This window comes from Anolis carolinensis, unplaced genomic scaffold (genome assembly GCF_035594765.1).
Source record: "Anolis carolinensis isolate JA03-04 unplaced genomic scaffold, rAnoCar3.1.pri scaffold_9, whole genome shotgun sequence".
Taxonomy (NCBI): Eukaryota; Metazoa; Chordata; class Lepidosauria; order Squamata; family Dactyloidae; genus Anolis; species Anolis carolinensis.
Genome location: NW_026943820.1, coordinates 2721803 through 2742588, shown reverse-complemented (window position 1 = coordinate 2742588; position 20786 = coordinate 2721803). Strand labels below are relative to the sequence as shown.

Below are 20786 nucleotides of genomic sequence, written 5' to 3'. Positions count from 1 at the left end.
CTACAAACGTACCTTACATTTTTATATTATACTAGCTGTGCCCGGCCACGCGTTGCTGTGGCAAAGTGGTGGTGGTATCGGTTAAAACTTGTTGTGGAATTTTTATTTGACGTTATTTGTATTTTTTAAAATTAATTTTATTGTCATTTATCTTTTTTATTTATTATATTTTATTATTTTGTTGTATTATTTTTAGTCATTTTGTTATAGTATTTTATTGTATTAATTATTTTAGTGTTTTTTATAATTTTTTATTGTATTATTTGTATTTATTTTTTATCATTATTTTATTAACACTGGGCTGAGTGGGTTGCTAGGAGACCAAGTGGGTGGAGCTTAGCCTTGTAACTGGCAGCAATTGGATAAAAACTATTATTCCTCTCCCTCTAATTAGGAATTTATTTTTCTTTTCTTTTTGTTGTATCAACCTAGAGGCATGGATGAGGGGTTGTGATGTCAATTTTCGAGGTTGTGGGGTGTTTACTTTTGTTGTTTTGTCCGCTGCCGTGATGCCATCACTCTTTTATATATATAGATTATTACTAGCTTTGCCCAGCCACGTGTTGCTGTGGCTTATGCTTTCAGAGTGCTGCTCTTTATTTACTGTCCTGATTTTAGAGATTATATTGTTATGTATTATTATATCACAGTAATTATTACATATTATATTTATAATCTTATATTATCTGCTTAGAACTGGATTATATGAGGCCCCTTCTACACAGCTGTATAAAATGCACACTGAAGTGGATTATATGTCAGTGTGGAGTCCAGATAATCCAGTTCAAAGCAGATAATATAAGATTATAAATGGGTTATATGGCTGTGTAGAAGGGCCTTGAGTCTACATTGCCATATACTGTAATCCAGTTGAAAGCAGATAATCTGTATTTTATAGGCAGTGTGGAAGAGGCCTAAGTGAGGCCTAACTCTGCCTGTCCCCTGGGCTGAGTGCGTTGCTAGGAGACCAAGTGGGTGGAGCTTAGCCTTCTAACTGGCAGCAATTGGATAAAAAAACAATTATTCCTCTCCCTCTAATTAGGACTTTATTTTTGTTTTGTTTTTGTTCTATGAACATAGAGGCATGGATGAGGGGTTGTGCGGCCAAGTTTAGTGTTTCTGGGGTGTGTAGTTTTGTTGTTTTGTCCTAGGCCGAAATTTCATTACCCTTTTTTTTATATATATATAGATAGATAGATAGATAGATAGATAGATAGATAGATAGATAGATAGATAGAGATAGAGATAGAGATAGAGATAGAGATAGATAGATAGATAGATAGATAGATAGATAGATAGATAGATAGATAGATAGATTATTGCCTTCAGCTCCAGCCATCATGGTCAGTTGTCAGGGATGATGGGACCTGTAGTTCTTATGGGAAAAGAAGGCTGGCATTACCGATGGAAGGGGAAGTTGTGCTTGTGTTTTGGATGGCACCTTTGCCAACCCGCTTAGGTTGCGCAACGTTGCCATTCCAAGCCAAAGGTTGCGCAATGCAATTAGCCCTGTGCTTCCGTTATGCAACCCCGAGATAACATCTTGGCGGCCGTCTTCCAACGTCTGTGAGATCTCGATCTCTGATAAAGGGCTCGGCGGCATGAAATTACAAGGATTGGCTGGTTGTTTCCGCAGGCTCTTCTTTGTGGGCTCCCGCGAGGGACACCTGCCCTCCGTGCTCTCCATGATCCACCCCAAGCTCCTCACGCCCGTCCCCTCCCTCATCTTCACAGTAAGCATGCGCATGGAGTTGTATTTGCAGCCAATTAGTATGGTTTTTATATGGGTACCATGCAACCCCTGTATCTGTGGAATCCGGGCTTCTCAGGAGTCATCATGCGCCATGTTAGCAATGAATGCAGACATGCTAAGCAAACACATTCACATTGATCCCGTGTAATAACATGGGCCATAAGCATCTGGATTGTCTATATTTATGGAAACTGAACCCTTACAATGTGTTGTCGAAGGCTTTCATGGCCGGGATCACAGGGTTGTTGTATGTCTTTCGGGCTGTGTGGCCATGTTCCAGAAGCATTCTCTCCTGACGTTTCGCCCACATCTATGGCAGGCATCCTCAGAGGCCTCTGAGGATGCCTGCCATAGATGTGGGCGAAACGTCAGGAGAGAATGCTTCTGGAACATGGCCACACAGCCCGAAAGACATACAACAACCCTGAACCCTTACAGATTTGGTGTTTTTGTTAGTACACCAGTAACAAGAGAATTATTATTATTATTTAGGTATTATTATTATTATTATTATTATAATGTTATATTATATTGTTATTATATTGTTTACATGTACATAACCACACTGCACACATGCACATGAGGTCCAAGTGTCTGGGGTTTGTCTTTGAATATCGGGCTCTTCCCAAGGGCCTGGGATATTAGAGATAGTATTATAATTATTATATAGGTATTACTATATTATTACATTATATTACTATTATATTGTTTACATGTACATAACCACACTGCACACAGGCACATGAGGTCCAAGTGTCTGGGGTTTGTCTTTGAATATCGGGCTCTTCCCAAGGGCCTGGGATATTAGAGATAGTATTATAATTATTATATAGGTATTACTATATTATTACATTATATTACTATTATATTGTTTACATGTACATAACCACACTGCACACAGGCACATGAGGTCCAAGTGTCTGGGGTTTGTCTCTGAATATCGGGCTCTTCCCAAGGGCCTGGGATATTAGAGGTGGTATTATTATTATTATTATTATTATTATTATTATTATTATTTATTACATGTACATAACTTCATACAACACATGCTTATTATGTCCAAGTGTCTGGGATTCGTCTCTGAATATTGGACTCTTTCCACTATATAAGAAGTATTATTATTATTATTATTACATAGGTATTATTATAATATTATATATTATTATATTATTATATTGTTTACATGTACATGACCATATTATATTCTTATATTATACTAGCTATGCCCGGCCACGCGTTGCTGTGGCGAAATATTGAGGAATTGGTGGTAGTTAAGGTAAAGGGTCCCCTGGGCTGAGTGGGTTGCTAGGAGACCAGGTGGGCGGAGCTTAGCCTTATTCCTCTCCCTCTAATTAGGACTTTATTTTTCTTTTCTTTTTGTTGTATCAACCTAGAGGCATGGATGAGGGGTTGTGCTGTCAATTTTTGAGGTTGTGGGGTGTTTACTTTTGTTGTTTTGTCCACTGCCATGATGCCATCACTCTTTTATATATATAGATTATTATTATATTGTTTTCATGTACATAACAACACAGCACACATGCACCTGAGTTCCAAGGGCCTGGGATATTAGAGGTGGTGGTATTATTGTTATTATTATTTATTACATGTACATAACTTCATACAACACATGCTTATTATGTCCAAGTGTCTGGGATTCGTCTCTGAATATTGGACTCTTTCCACTATATAAGAAATATTATTATTATTATTACATAGGTATTATTATATTATTATAATATTATATATTATTATATTGCTTACATGTACATAACAACACAGCACACATGCACCTGAGGTCCAAGGGCCTGGGATATTAGAGGTGGTGGTATTATTGTTATTATTATTTATTACATGTACATAACTTCATACAACACATGCTTATTATGTCCAAGTGTCTGGGATTCGTCTCTGAATATTGGACTCTTTCCACTATATAAGAAATATTATTATTATTATTATTACATAGGTATTATTATATTATTATAATATTATATATTATTATATTGCTTACATGTACATAACCATATTATATTCTTATATTATATTATTATTATATTGTTTTCATGTACATAACAACACAGCACACATGCACCTGAGGTCCAAGGGCCTGGGATATTAGAGGTGGTGGTATTATTATTATTATATGTATTATTATAGTATTATAATATTATATATTATTATTATTATATTATAATATAATTATATTATATCATTATCCCATTGTTTACCTATGCTGTTGCTTCCGGTCCCGTTTTCCCTTTCCTTTCTCGTCCCTCCGCAGTGCGTCATGACCCTCCTGTACGCCTTCTCCAACGACATCTTCTCCGTCATCAACTTCTTCAGCTTCTTCAACTGGCTCTGCGTGGCCTTGGCCATCATCGGGATGCTGTGGCTGCGCTACAAGAAGCCGGAGCTGGAGAGGCCCATCAAGGTGAGAACATACCCTGTTTCCCCTAAAATAAGACATGCCCAGAAAATAAGACCTAGTAGAGGTTTTGCTGAATTGCTAAATATAAGGCCTCCCCCAAAAGTAAGACCTAGCAAAGTTTTTGTTTGGGAGCATGCCCAATGAACAGAACACCAGAACATGCAGGATCAGTAAATGTACATACCATAGAGCAGGGGTCCCCAAACTTTTTAAACAGGGGGCCAGTTCACGATCATTTGGACCGTTGGAGGGCCGGACTATAGTTGGCCACCGAGCAATAATAATAACAACAACAACAACAAAAAAGAGGGTTGGAAGAGACCCTTTGGGTCATTGAGTTCAATCCCCTTCTACCTTTGTGCACCGAAAGCACAAGCAAAGCACCCCTAACAGATGGCCATGGCCACCCAGCCTCAATGTTAATAATAATAATAATAATAATAATAATAATAATAATAATAATAATAATAATAATAATAAAGAGGGTTGGAAGAGACCCCTTGGGCCATTGAGTCCAATCCCCTTCTGCCTTTGTGCACCGAAAGCACAAGCAAAGCACCCCTGACAGATGGCCACCCAGCCTCAATGTTAATAATAATAATAATAATAATAATAATAATAATAATAATAATAAGGGTTGGAAAAAGAGACCCCTTGGGTCATTTAGCCCAATCCCCTTCTGCCCTTGTGCTGTGGGGGCCAGATAAATGGCTTCGATGGGCCGCATCCGGCCCCCGGGCCTTAGTTTGGGGACCCCTGCCATAGAGTGTTGTACATGGAAATAATGGTAGTAACAAGACATTCTTGATAGGATTCACAGTTGGTCTGGTTATGCTGGTTTGTGATGACAACTACTTACAGTATATAATAAATGTTCATTTTTTGTTCAACAACAAATGTGAATTCTTCTTCATAGAAAAATAACACATCCCCTGAAAATAAGACCTAGAGCATCTTTGGGAGCAAAAAATAATATAAGACACTGTCTTATTTTCAGGGAAACACGGTACATTCCATGGCAGGGTGGGCTCTGGGCACTTCCAGACAGCATCCAAATGCGCATTGTTCGTGCGGGTTTTGTTCCTAAGTCATATCTATCTGTTCCTCATTGCTTTGGTCCTGAAAAGGTGGGGAAATAATAATAATAAATCATAACTTTATTTTTATACCCCGCCTCTATCTCCCCGGAGGGGACTCAGGGCGGCTTACATGGGGCCAAGCCCGAATAAAAACAGTAGCAGTATAAAACACAGCAATAGACAACAACTTGCACAATAAAATAAAAATAAAAAATTAAACATTAGCCAATAAAAAACAAGAACTAATAAAAACATGGATTAAAACTGAGAGATTGTAAAAGTAGACTGGGTAAGGTGCACCATATAAATATTGTAAACACAAGGTGACTGATAAAGTGCTGCAAATTCTGGAAGTGCAAATTGGGATGGGAATAGACCCTGTGTCTATATCGAGTTGACAAAGGTAAAAGGTGCAAACCGGTACAAGAATGGTCACAGATACAGATTGCTTCTGGATTAGCAATCTTTATCTAAAGGCTTGAGTAAAGAGCCAGGTTTTCAAGCTCTTTCTGAATGCTACCAGGGTGGGGGCTTGCCTGATTTCCCTGGGGAGCGAGTTCCAGAGCCGGGAAGGGGGCCACCACGGAGAAGGCCCTCTCTCTCGTCCCCACCAACCGTGCTTGTGACGGAGGTGGGAGCGAGAGGAGGGCCTCCCCCGACGAACGAAGAGATCGTGCAGGTTCGTAGGGGGAGAGGCGATCCCTAAGGTAGGAGGGTCCCAAACCGTTCAGGGCTTTGTAGGTGATCACTTGCACCTTGAATTGGGTCCGGAAGGTGAACGGCAGCCAGTGGAGCTCCTTAAGCAGGAGGGTTGACCGCTCCCTATAATTTGCTCCAGTTAGAAGCAAGGCTGCCGAACGTTGAACTAGTTGGAGTTTCCGGGCCGTCTTCAAGGGCAGCCCCACGTAGAGTGCATTGCAATAGTCCAGTCTAGAGGTAACTAAGGCATGGACCACCGTGGCCAGATCAGACTTCACGAGGTAAGGTCGCAGTTGGCGCACAAGTTTTAGTTGTGCAAAGGCCGACACCTGAGCATCAAGCGTCAGTGCTGAGTCCAGGAGGACCCCCACCTTCAGGGGGAGTGGGACCCCGTCAAGCACAGGTGGCCACCCAATACCCCGATCGGACATACGACTGACCTGGAGGACCTCTGTCTTGTCGGGATTAAGCTTCAGCTTATTCGCCCTCATCCAGCCCATCACAGCTGCCAAGCACTGGTTCAGTATCTGGGGGGCTTCCTTGGAGTTCGGTGGAAAGGAGTAGTAGAGTTGAGTGTCATCCCTAAAGTTGACTAGAGGGTGAAAACTTTGTCCTGGGAAGAGAATCTCCATCTAACTCCTCTCCAGTCCTGCTGACCCAAAGGTCTCCCTTGCAGGTGAACCTGCTCCTGCCGGTCTTCTTCATCCTGGCCTGCATCTTCCTCATCGTGGTCTCCTTCTGGATGACGCCCAAGGAGTGCGGCATTGGCTTTGCCATCATCCTCAGCGGGATCCCCGTCTACCTGGTCGGCGTTTGGTGGCAGAACAAGCCCAAGTGGCTCCTACACACCATATGTGAGTCCGCAAAACTCTGGGATTTACAAGGAGGAAATTATCCAAAGCCTGGTTTGCATGAATACAGTGCAGGTTTAATTCATTCTCAATAATGAAAATATGGACTCTTTTGCAGTGCTGGTAGTTTTTTTGAAGGGAGGAAATGCATATACAGTAGAGTCTCACTCATCCAACACTCGCTTATCCAACGTTCTGGATTATCCAACGCTTTTTTGTAGTCAATGTTTTCAATACATCGTGATATTTTGGTGCCAAGTTCGTCAATACAGTAATTACTACGTAGCGTATTGAACTACTTTTTCTGTCAAACTTGTTGTATAGCATGATGTTTTGGTCCTTATTCACTTATCCAACATTCTGCCGGCCCTTTAGCTTGGATAAGTGAAACTCTACTGTAGTTTGTGCCATAAAAAATAAAGTTCCTGAATTATAACAACTACAGTAGAGTCTCACTTATCCAAGCCTCACTTATCCAAGCTTCTGGATTATCCAAGCCATTTTTGTAGTCAATGTTTTCAATATATCGTGATATTTTGGTGCTAAATTTGTAAATACAGTAATTACAACATAACATTACTCCGTACTGAACTACGTTTTCTGTCAAATTTGTTGTATAACATGATGTTTTGGTGCTTAATTTGTAAAATCATAACCTAATTTGATGTGCAATAGGCTTTTCCTTAATCCCTCCTTATTATCCAACATATTTGCTTATCCAACGTTCTGCCGGCCCGTTTATATTGGATAAGTGAGACTCTACTGTGTGTATGTATGTATATACTCGAGTATAAGCCTAGTTTTTCAGTCCTTTTTTTAGCCCTGAAAAAGCCCCGCTCGGCTTATACTCAGGTGGGAGTCCTGGTTGGCTTATATTTGGGTCAGCTAATACTCGAGAATATATGGTACATTTATTATTTTTCTCTATTATTATTGGTATTATTACATTTATCATTTTTCTCTATTATTGTTGCTACTATTACATTTATTTTACTCTATTATTAATAATAATACATTTATTATTTCACTTTGATATTATTATTATTATTATTGCATTTATTATTTTACTCTATTTATTATTACTTGTATTATTTTCCTGTATTTATTATTATTATTATTATTATTACATGTATTATTTTACTCTATTTATTATTACATGTATTATTTTCCTATATTATTATTATTATTGTTATTACATGTATTATTTTACTCTATTATTATTAAAATGATACATAAAGCACATTTACATTGAAGAAGATGAGAATAATGATTGGATCAGAGTTGGACAGTCTTATCTTAAATTTGAGCTTTTATGTAAATATTCAAAAACATTTAACCTACTGATGCCTCAATTAATGTAATTTTATTGATCTCTGTTTTTATTTCTGAAATTTACCTCTGGGCTTATACTGGAGTCAATGTTTTCCCAGTTTTTTTGTGGTAAAATTAGGTGCCTCGGCTTATATTCGGGTCGGCTTATACTCAAGTATATACGTAATTATTATTATTATTTTTATTGAGTTTTGCACATATACATAAAAAGAAAAGAAAACGCCATATACATAAAAAGAAAAGAAAAAAGGGGGGAGGGAAAAGAAAAGAAAAGAAAAGAAGGAAAAAAAAAGAAAAAGGGGAGCGGGGAACACACTGGAGCCGGGGAACAAAAACGGAGAGATGCGGAAAAATTGCGCTTGAAAAACGGTGGCGGGGGGGGGGGGGGGGTATGGCGTGGATGGAAACTAAAAATATGGGGTATGGGGAAGGAAACTAAAATACACCTACGCATATCAACTGGATGAAGATGTTCTATCGATGGTACCTCACCCCCAAAAAATTAGGAATAATTAACAAAACTAAGAATGGTAAGTGCTGGAAATGTGGAGTAAAAGAAGGAACATTCCTTCATATATGGTGGGAATGCAAAAAAGCGAGAGAATACTGGTCCAAAATACATGAAATCATACAAAAAATGATGAACATAAAAATTAGAAAAACTCCAGAACTCTATCTATTAGGAATATTCAACGAACCCCGAAACCCAAATGAGGAAAAATTAATGATATACTTAATCACCTCGGCTAGATTAACATATGCTAGATATTGGCGACAAAAAACAATCCCTAAGAATGAGGAATGGTTAATTAAAGTGGTGGAAATAAAAAACATGGATAGATTGACTTACTTAATGGCAAGGAATCAGGGCAGATTAAGGAAAGAAACGGACTGGCGAGGAATAGAAAAATATCTAGAAGCCAAGTATATACGTAATTGTATTGGTATCTTGGCTTATACTGGAGTCAATGCTTTCCCAGGTTTTTGTGGTAAAATTAGGTGGCTCAGCTTATATTCGGGTCGGCTTATACTCAAGTATATACGGTACTTTCCATTTGTTGGATTGGAGTTGCATTTTGCGAAACGATTAATTAAAGTGAGTCAAAGAAACCGTGGAGTCTTGCTTTGGATGGTGACTCCGTAACCCAAAACCACCATTTATTTGTCCTTTTTGGGAGACAACAATGGGAGCCTGACCTAGAAAAGCCGGCAAGGAGACGTTTATCTTCCAAGTGTTACTTAGGCTTTGAGCAGAAACAGATTTTCCCCAGTCTCCCTGATTATAGAGGCTCTTTTCTTTTGTTACACAAACACTGCCTGTCTCTCCTTTTTATTGTTCATCCCTGGTTTTTTTTTTCTTTTTCTTCTTCTTCTTCTAAGTATTGCTCTGAGTTCTTAGAAAAGCCATTTTTCTGCAGCCGTCTGACGGCGGACAAAGGGATTAGCATGTTAATTCCCTCTCCTGTTTTGCCCAGAGATCCCGAGATGAAGAGAGAATTAATGCCTTGCAAAAGCACCTTCATTAATTAGAAACTTCAGGCCCTCGTTCCTTCGAGGGTAATCCGATGGAGCTTTTGCTCGGCCGTGCGTGCACAAATCCGGACAGTGGTATGATGCAAAACATAATATAATAATAATAATAATAATAATAATAATAATAATAATAATAATATAATATATAATAAAATATAATAATATACTAATCATATAATATAATAATCTATATATATAAAAGAGTGATGGCATCGCGGCGACCCACAAAACAACAAAACTACAGGCCCCCCAACCTCGAAATTTGACAACACAACCCATCATCCACGCCTCTAGGTTGATACAACAAAAAGAAAAGAAAAATAAAGTCCTAATTAGAGAAAGAGGAATAATTGCTTTTATCCAATTGCTGCCAGTTAGAAGGCTAAGCTCCTCCAACTTGGTCTCCTAGCAACCCAATAAAAAATAATTAAAAACACTAAAAAATTAATACAATAAAATACTATAACAGAAAATAACTAAAAGTAATACAAGAAAATAATAAAATATAATAAAAAGATAACTTACAATAAAATTTATTTAAAAAAATACAAATAACGTCAAATAAAAATTACACAACAATTTTTAACCAATACCACCACCACTTTGCCACAGCAACGCGTGGCCGGGCACAGCTAGTCTATATATAAATGAGTGATGGCATCACGGCGACCAACAAAACAACAAAACTACAGCCCCCCCCCCCAACCTCAAAATTTGACAACACAACCCATCATCCACGCCTCTAGGTTGATACAACAAAAAGAAAAGAAAAATAAAGTCCTAATTAGAGAGAGAGGAATAATTGTTTTTATCCAATTGCTGCCAGTTAGAGGACTAATCTCTGCCCACTTGGTCTCCTAGCAACCAACTCAGCCCAGGGGACAGGCAAATTTAGGCCTCAGGCCTCTTTCACAGATTATTTAATTTGCACTGGATTATATGGCAGTGTAGACTCAAGGCCCTTCCATACAGCTATATAACCCATTTATAATCTTATATTATCTGCTTTGAACTGGATTATCTTGAGCCCACACTGCCAGATAATTCACTTCAGTGTGCATTTTATACAGCTGTGAAGAAGGGGCCTCATATAATCCAGTTTTAAGCAGATAATATAAGATTATCAATATACAGTAGAGTCTCACTTATCCAACACCACCAATTCCTCAATACTTTATTTCCCATACCACCATACTTCGCCACAGCAACGCGTGGCCGGGCACAGCTAGTAAAATAATATAATATAATAATAAAATATATAATAATAATAATAATAATAATAATAATAATAATAATAATAATAATAATAATAATAATCCAAAAATACATCACACAGTCCTAGACACTTGGGAAGTGTTCTGCTTGTGATTTTGTGAAATGAAATCCATCATATCTATCTTGTTTGACGTTCTATTTGACCATAACGAAAGTGGTTCGTAGCCATTGAAATGGCCAAATAACAACTCGATAACCTCATTTATTTTCCTCCTTTTTCTTTTTGCAAACAGACTCCACGACCGTCTTTTGCCAGAAGATGATGGAAGTCGTTCCGCAAGAGTCTTGAAAAACGAAACCACGGGGAACGTTTCCATGTTCAAGCCAACGCACAACGTCCTTATTGTCCACGAAACGACACGAAACGTGTATCCGATTCCAACGTTTTTTATTTTCAAATCAAAGCCGGGGAGGCTTCGGAAAAAATCGAACCGAATCTATGGAGGAAGATCCCGAGAAAAGTAACTTCCGACGGGAGACATTTTTGTTTGCGTTTCCGTTCTTGTTTTGGACCCTCGCTTTAGTTTTGTTTAGTTCGCCGCTTCGTTCCTCCTTTTCCAAAAGTTCGCCAAAAAAAGAAAACAACTTGATTCAGGTTTTTGCAGGAAAACAACAACAAAACAACAACTTCATCCGGCAAAGCAGGGTATTCTTTAGCTTTACACTCCTTTGTGCAAACGGACGCGGATTTCCTCCTTTACAATCCAGACGGACTGAGTGAACTTTTGGAACGACGTGAATTATTATTATTATTTTTTTATTGTTATTATTATTATTATTATTTTTAGAGATCTTTTTATTTTTTTCCCCCCGTAAAAAAACAAGCCTGGTTCTGTCGAGTTAACAAATAAACGTTTTGTATTTTCGTCGCGGTTCGTAAATATCCGAATCGATTCGGGTTTTTCTCGGAAGTGGGGGAAAAAAAGACAAAAGAAGCAGCGGGGAAGACGGATCCGCGGACGGAAAATCGTGGCAAAAGAAACCCAAATCCACAGATATTTTGGTGCTGAAAACGAAAACCCGATTACCATCAGCTGCCTGGAAGACCATTGATTGGAATATTTTTCCCAATTTGTACTATTATTATGCTCGCCAAGGGTGCATCTATCCCAGGCATGGGCGAACTTTGGCCTCCAGATGTTTTGGACTCCAACTCCCACCATTCCTAACAACCTCAGGCCCCTTTCTTTTCCCTCTCAGCCACTTACGGCTGTTAGGAATGATGGGAGTTGGAGTCCAAAACACCCGACGGACTGATACTCACACTGAGTCACAGAGGAGAGAGAAAGAGGGATTATTTCATCCTTATATTCCTAACAGTTTACTTACTTACTTCACTTATATACCACTTTTCTCACCCTGGTTTCCAAACATATTATGGCAAAATTCAGTGCCTACATAAAACAACAATGACATACAACTACAGTAGAGTCTCACTTATCCAAGCTAAATGGGCCGGCAGAAGCTTGGATAAGCGAATATCTTGGATAATAAGGAAGGATTAAGGAAAAGCCTATTAAACATCAAATTAGGTCATGATTTTACAAATTAAGCACCAAAACATCATGTTATACAACAAATATGTTCAATACGCAGTAATGTTATATTGTAATTACTGTATTTACGAATTTAGCACCAAAATATCATGATATATTGAAAACATTGACTACAAAAATGGCTTGGATTATCCAGAAACTTGGATAAGCGAGGCTTGGATAAATGAGACTCTACTGTATCAATTATATCATAAAATGCAATAACATTAAATATTAAAACGTGGAGTTAAAAACATATTAATATAAACATTAAAATCGCATAATCCGAAACAAAACTATACATTCCAAATTAAAAAATGGTAACAAACTTAGATAAATGTGTAAAGCATTCATTCATAAAGTTTTTCCTCTTTTTTTCCTATTTGCATCACCCTAACTCCAATTTAGGCTGGATCTGTACTACCATATAATCCAGATTAACAAGACAGGTAATCTACATTATCTGCTTTGAACTGGATGACATGCATCCACATTGGCCCCTGAAGCTGTTAGGAATGGTGGGAGTTGCAGTCCAAAACACCCGGAGGACCGAAATTTGCCCCTGCCTGGTCTATCCAGATGGTAGAATTAATGCAGTTTGATACCACTTTGACTCTGTGCTATGGAATGCAACTGAGCTATCGTTTGGCAGACAACTCCGCGACAAATTACAACTCCCATGAAGCCAAGTGGGATTAAACTGTGTTAAGTCTACAGTGTAGATGCACCCCAACTTTCTTTTCCTTACCAGAAATAATGTTTAGATGTTTTGCTCCATATTATATTAGTGGAGATGGGACTTCATGGGAAGGAAAATGGTTAGAAAATAGTATTTATAGGATTTGGGAAGCTCTGTCTTGTAGCTAAGACCTATCTCCGGTTGAGTGAAGCTTTGGTCTTGAAGTTCTTGAAGTTCTCATGAACTTTTCCAACCCTTTTGGGGGTCGTTTTTGCTGTGTTGCTTTCCTACTAAACCCACACAACGAATGGGGACCAAGTCGCTTGCATTTAAGGCGTGTGAGTGTCCCCTACCAACCCCATCAACGCACATTTCATTGCCTATATTGTTCCTTTTTCTGCCCACAATTGGGGTGCATCTTCACTACAGAATTAACACAGTTTGGCACCGCTTTAGCTGCCCGGGCTCAATGCTATGGAATTAATAAGATTTGTCGCTCAGCATGCTTAGACACAAGACTCGTATGAAACCACGCTTCCCATGACTTTGTAGCATTGAGCCATGGCTCAATGCTGCGGAATTATAAAATTTGGCACTCAACATGCTTAGACACAAGACTCGTATGAAACCACACTTCCCATAACTTTGTAGCATTCAGCCATGGCTCAATGCTGTGGAATTATAAAATTTGTCGCTCAGCATGCTTAGACACAAGACTCATATGAAACCACGCTTCCCATGACTTTGTAGTATTGAGCCATGGCTTAGTGCTGTGGAATTATAAAATTTGTTGCTCAGCATGCTTAGACACAAGACTCATATGAAACCACGCTTCCCATAACTTTGTAGCATTGAGCCATGGCTTAGTGCTGTGGAATTATAAAATTTGTTGCTCAGCATGCTTAGACACAAGACTCGTATGAAACCACGCTTCCCATGACTTTGTAGTATTGAGCCATGGCTTAGTGCTTTGGAATTATAAAATTTGTCGCTCAGCATGCTTAGACACAAGACTCATATGAAACCACGCTTCCCATGACTTTGTAGTATTGAGCCATGGCTTAGTGCTGTGGAATTATAAAATTTGTTGCTCAGCATGCTTAGACACAAGACTCATATGAAACCACGCTTCCCATAACTTTGTAGCATTGAGCCATGGCTTAGTGCTGTGGAATTATAAAATTTGTTGCTCAGCATGCTTAGACACAAGACTCATATGAAACCACGCTTCCCATGACTTTGTAGTATTGAGCCATGGCTTAGTGCTGTGGAATTATAAAATTTGTCGCTCAGCATGCTTAGACACAAGACTCATATGAAACCACGCTTCCCATGACTTTGTAGTATTGAGCCATGGCTTAGTGCTGTGGAATTATAAAATTTGTTGCTCAGCATGCTTAGACACAAGACTCGTATGAAACCACGCTTCCCATGACTTTGTAGCATTGAGCCATGGCTCAATGCTGCGGAATTATAAAATTTGGCACTCAACATGCTTAGACACAAGACTCGTATGAAACCACGCTTCCCATAACTTTGTAGCATTCAGCCATGGCTCAATGCTGTGGAATGATAAAATTTGTCGCTCAGCATGCTTAGACACAAGACTCATATGAAACCACACTTCCCATGACTTCGTAGCATTGAGCCATGGCTCAAAGCTGTGAAATTATAAAATTTGTTGTTCAGCTTGCTTAGACACAAGACTCATATGAAACCACGCTTTCCATGACTTCGTAGCATTGAGCTCAGGCAGCGAAAATGGCGTCAAACTGCATTAATTCAACAGTATAGATGCACCCTTCCAGACCAATAGAACCCCCTCTGTGCCCTCATTGGGGTGCATCTATACTGCAGAATTAACACAGTTTGGCACCGCTTTAGCTGCCATGGCTCAGTGCTATGGAATTAATAAGATTTGGTGCTCAGCATGCTTAGACACAAGACTCATATGAAACTACGCTTCCCATGACTTCGTAGCATTGAGTCCAGGCAACGAAAGTGGTGCCAAACTGCATTAATTCAACAGTGTAGATGCACCCTTCCAGACCAATGGAGCCCCCTGTGTGCCCACATTGGAGTGCATCTATACTGCAGAATTAACACAGTTTGGCACCACTTTAGCTGCCATGGCTCAATGCTATGGAATTAATAAGATTTGGCACTCAGCATGCTTAGACACAAGACTCGTATGAAACCACACTTCCCATGACTTCGTAGCATTGAGACATGGCTCAATGCTGTGGAATTATAAAATTTGTTGCTCAGCATACTTAGACACAAGACTCATATGAAACCACACTTCCCATGACTTCGTAGCATTGAGCCCAGGCAGCGAAAGTGGTGTCAAACTGCATTCATTCCTCCATGTAGACGCACCGCTGACCAATAGGACTAAGTTTAGGAGATACGGATCCTGGTGCAGCCAGATTTTTCTCCTCTTTAGTTATCCGCACATCAGATCTTTTTTGTATTATGACGTTACCCCACTTTTGGGGAATTCGGTGCCTTTTTTTGTCCCGTGTATTGTATTAATTTAAAGGCTGTTTAAGGGCATTACGGTAGGAAGTCACTACAGTGCGACTTTTGACTGTATTATCGTCATCTTCGTGGGGAAAAATATATGAAATTATTTTATCTTCTATACTTGTTGCACAAAAAGTGCGGCTTCCTTTGAAAACAAATGTTTAGATGCATCTACACTGTGGAATTAATGCAGTTTGGTCCCACTTTTAACTGTTATGGTTCAATGCAATGGAATCCGGGGAGTTTGCAGTTCGGCAGAGAAGACTAAAGATCTCGGCAAACTACAAATCCCATTATGCCATAGCAATGAACCATGGCAGTCGAAGTGGTGCTAAAGTGCATTCATTCCATAGTGTAGATGCGCCCTGGTGTAGATGGAAAATTAAAAGGATGGCCCTAGTTTAAATCACATTATATAGGTCTATACTGACCCTATAATGTAATTCAAGCTGCACTATATGGTAGTATAGATACATCCCTATATAATGGAATTTGATGCAGTTTAAACCACATTATATAGGTCTATACTGACCATATAATGCAATTCAAGCTGCACTATATGGTAGTATACATATATCCTTATATAATGTTTGATGCAGTTTAATACACATTATATAGGTTTATACTGACCCTATAATGCAATCCAAGCTGCACTATATGGTAGTATAGATACATCCCTATATATCGCAGCTCAATGCAGTTTGAACCACATTATATAGGTCTATATTAATGCAATTCAAGCTCCACTATATGGCAGTATAGATACATCCCTATATCGTGGAGTTTGATGCAGTTTGAACCACATTATATAGGTCTATACTGACCATATAATGCAATCCAAGCTGCACTATATGGTAGTGTACACACATCCTTATATAATGTTTGATGCAGTTTAATCCACATTATATAGGTCTATATTGACCCTATAATGCAATTCAAGCTCCACTATATGGTAGTATAGATACATCCCTATATCATGGAGTTTGATGCAGTTTGAACCACATTATATAGGTCTATACTGACCATATAATGCAATTCAAGCTCCACTATATGGTAGTATAGATACATCCTTATATAATGTTTGATGCAGTTTAATCCACATTATATAGGTCTATACTGATCATATAATGCAATTCAAGCTGCACTATATGGTAGTATAGATACATCCCTATATAATGTAGCTCAATGCAGTTTGAAGCACATTATATAGGTCTATACTGATCATATAATGCAATCCAAGCTGCACTATATGGTAGTATAGATACATCCCTATATAATGTAGCTCAATGCAGTTTGAACCACATTATATGGGTTTGAAATGCAAGCTGCACTATATGGCACTACATAATGGAGTTCAGAGCAGTTTAATCCACATTATATGGGTCTACATTGACCCTATAATGCAATTCAAGATGCATTACATGGCAGTGTAGATCCAGCCTTAGTTTCAGACCGTATAACTTCAATTATTTTGCTTAAAACAGGCCAATAAATTGTGTCTCGGCATCGTGTCCGTTGCGGCAGCAATAATGCCAGATTCTCACTTGCAAAAGCATAATTGTGGGTTGTATTCTTAATGTTTTTGTTGACCGCTCTGCCTTGTTTACAGGGCTTTTTTTCTGGGTCGTGTTGTTCCAAATATCCCCCCCTTCGTCTCCATCGAAGCTGCCTTTGTTCTTTGCTGTTTTTGTCTTACGAAGAGTTCAAATTAGTTTGCTGCTGTATTTACGGTCGAAAACACTGGCGCCTTGAGGCATCTGGAATGAGATTTATTACTGAATTATTATTACTGAATGCATATGGGATTAATAATGCAAGGCACAACAGAAAGAAATGGATTTGCATGCTAGAAAAGCACTCCGTAACTATGTCTATGGCTGCGTCCACACTGTCGAATTAATCCAGTTTGACGCCACTTGACTCTAGGCTATGGAATACTGGGAGTTGTAGTTTTGCAAGGTCTTTAGCCTCCCTTTTCCCCACCAAACTACAACTCTTTGGACTTAAATGTGGTATCAAAACATTCCGTAACTATGTCTATGGGTGTGTCCACACTGCAGAATTAATCCAGTTTGACGCCACTTGACTCAAGGCTACGGAATCCTGGGAGTTGTAGTTTTGCAAGGTCTTTAGCCTCCTTCCCCCCCCCCCCCCAAACTACAACTCTTGGGACTTAAAATAGTGGTATCAAAGCACTCTGTAATTGTGTCTATGGATGCGTCCACACTGTCGGATTAATCCAGTTTGACGCCACTTGACTCAATTATATGAAATACTGGGAGTTGTAGTTTTGCAAGGTCTTTAGACTCGTTTTTACCCCCAAACTACAACTCTTGGGACTTGAAAGTGGTATCAAAGCACTCCGTAATTATATCTATGGATGCGTCCACACTGCAGAATTAACCCAGTTTGACGCCACTTGACTCAAGGCTATGGAATACTGGGAGTTGTAGTTTTGCAAGGTCTTTAGCCTCCGTTTTTACCCCCAAACTACAACTCTTGGGACTTAAAAGTGGTATCAAAGCACTCCGTAGTTATGTCTGGGTGTGTCCACACTGTCGAATTAATCCAGTTTGACGCCACTTGACTCAAGGCTACGGAATACTGGGAGTTGTAGTTTTGCCTCCCCTTTTTCCCCCCAAACTACAACTCTTGGGGCTTAAACACCTTGGGAATTAAAAGCGGTATCAAACTGGATTAATCTAACGGTGTGGACACACTATTTCAAAGCCTGCTGGGGAATAAAATAAATCACTCCTTTTAAAATCTCTATTTTCTTTTCGACATAAAATAAAAAAAAAGTTTTTATGTAATGTAAATGGAAAAAAACTTAATTTAAAGAGCTTTTGTTGTTGTTGTTATTACACTTGAAAAGAAATATTTTTTACTAATTTAATGACGACGTTAGAGGTTTTTAACTGGGTTTAAATATCTTTTTAAGTGACGTTTTTCCTACGACGACGTTTGCGTTTGTCCGTCGGTCTTTGTTCTGTCGCATTTGTTTTTATTTCCATTTTCGGCTCCGTTTTGCTTTGTAACGAGATGTAAAATGTTCCCCCCTTTTTTTTCTCTTCTTCCCTGTGTGCGTTTTCCTTGGGATTCTTCATTAACGATAGCTGTTACGTTTTTAATGTCATTATATAAATATCTATTTTAACATGGGGACAAAGTGTTCAAAGTTACAAGTGTGTTTTTGTTTTGGCTTGAAGACTCTTTTTATTATTAAAAACAACAACAACAGAAACCATCTCGATTTGATGATTTCGCAAACTTCATCTATAGGAAGCCAGGAACTCTATGAGAGTGAATAAAGAAATTATTTGCATTCCCATCCAACTATGAATTTTATTGGATTGGTCTAGATAGCCTTTGGGGTCCCATCCAATTACATATTTAATTGGATTGGTCTAGATGGCTTTTGCATTCCCATCCAATTATGGATTTTATTGGGTTGGTCTAGATGGCCTTTGTGGTCCCTTCCAATTATGGATTTTATTGGGTTGGTCTAGATGGCCTTTATGGTCCTAACCAATGATATATTTAATTGAGTTGGTCTATATGACCTTTGCATTCCCATCCGACTATGGATTTCATTGGGTTGGTCTAGATGGCCTTTGTAGTCCCATCCAATTATGGATTTTATTGGGTTGGTCTAGATGGCCTTTGTGGTCCCATCCAATTATGGATTTCATTGGGTTGGTCTAGATGGCCTTTGTAGTCCCATCCGATTATGGATTTTATTGGGTTGGTCTAGATGGCCTTTGTGGTCCCATCCAATTATGGATTTTATTGGGTTGGTCTAGATGGCCTTTGTGGTCCCATCCAATTATGGATTTCATTGGGTTGGTCTAGATGGCCTTTGTAGTCCCATCCGATTATGGATTTTATTGGGTTGGTCTAGATGGCCTTTGTGGTCCCATCCAATTATGGATTTTATTGGGTTGGTCTAGATGGCCTTTATGGTCCTAACCAATGATATATTTAATTGAGTTGGTCTATATGACTTGCATTCCCATCCGACTATGGATTTCATTGGGTTGGTCTAGATGGCCTTTGTGGTTCCATCTAATTATATATTTAATTGAGTTGGTCTAGATGGCCTTTATGGTCCCATCCATTGGATTGATCTAGATGGCCTTTGTGGTTCCATCCAACTATATATTTTTATCGGGTTGATGGCCTTTGTGGTCCCATCCCTTGGATTGGATGGTCTTTGCATTCCCATCCAACTATGGATTTCATATTGGGCTGGTCTAGATGGCCTTTGTGGTCCCATTCAACAATGATTATGAAGCACTCACAAATCTTCCTTTTCAAAAACAACAGGCACCATAAAGGCATGACTCTATCTTATTTTTGCATCAGTCCAGCATTGCCACACGGCAATGGGAAAATGGCTCTGCGCATGAAACCAAGGGGAAAAAGAGCAAGTGTATTTGCAAAGGAGAAGAATGCCATCCGAGGCGCAACACATTAGCTGCCGGGCAGGTTTGCGCAGGTGCTCTTGTTCTCCTGCCTCCTGACCTATGGCTTTGCTTACTTACGGAGGCAATCGCTTTTGCAACTGAAGCCTCCGGCACCAGCAAGAAAAAAATTATAAAAGTTAAAAGGCTCTGTTTGGACAGGTGCCAATTTGGGGTGAGGAAACCTGGCCAGGCAGGAATCCAGTCTGTCTGGTCTTGCAAAGGGAGAGAAAGGGCAGAGGAGGAAAATTGGAAAGGAGAGCCAAACATTTCCAAAGAATCACCAAATAAAAATGGACTTTTTCTGCATCTATCTCTGCAATGGTCCTGCAAAATGAGCCCATCCTGGCCGTGGGCTCATGGAGTCTTGCAAGCTTTGGAGGGCTTATGGTTTGCCATGGGGCCTGTTTGGCTTGGCCGGGCTTGCGCATTGTGCAGACCCATCAATGGCATCCCTATGCGCCAAGCAAAACACAAAAAGGTCCGAGATCAAAAAAGAGGATTATGCGCCTGTGACAACAACTGCAGGTCAAGATAACGTGGCATTTCCTCCTCCGGGATAATTTTGTTTGTTCTTCCTTCCTCATGGTGTGTCTTTGATTCAAGGGTGGGAAGCCTCCATCCCATGGA

The 20786-nt window shown here is 39.3% G+C and overlaps 1 protein-coding gene across 1 annotated transcript in view; it reads left to right on the top strand.

Moving 5' to 3' along the window:
- The window catches only part of slc7a5 (solute carrier family 7 member 5), a 58578-nt gene extending 47193 nt beyond the window's left edge, over nucleotides 1–11385 (top strand). Inside the window, exons 7-10 of the mRNA XM_062961982.1 lie at nucleotides 1637–1733; nucleotides 4038–4187; nucleotides 6639–6816; nucleotides 11187–11385. Coding sequence (XP_062818052.1) covers nucleotides 1637–1733; nucleotides 4038–4187; nucleotides 6639–6816; nucleotides 11187–11242 — 481 coding nt within the window. The 3' untranslated portion in view covers nucleotides 11243–11385. The remainder of the gene's footprint in view (nucleotides 1–1636; nucleotides 1734–4037; nucleotides 4188–6638; nucleotides 6817–11186) is intronic.
- Nucleotides 11386–20786: the final 9401 nt, after the last annotated feature.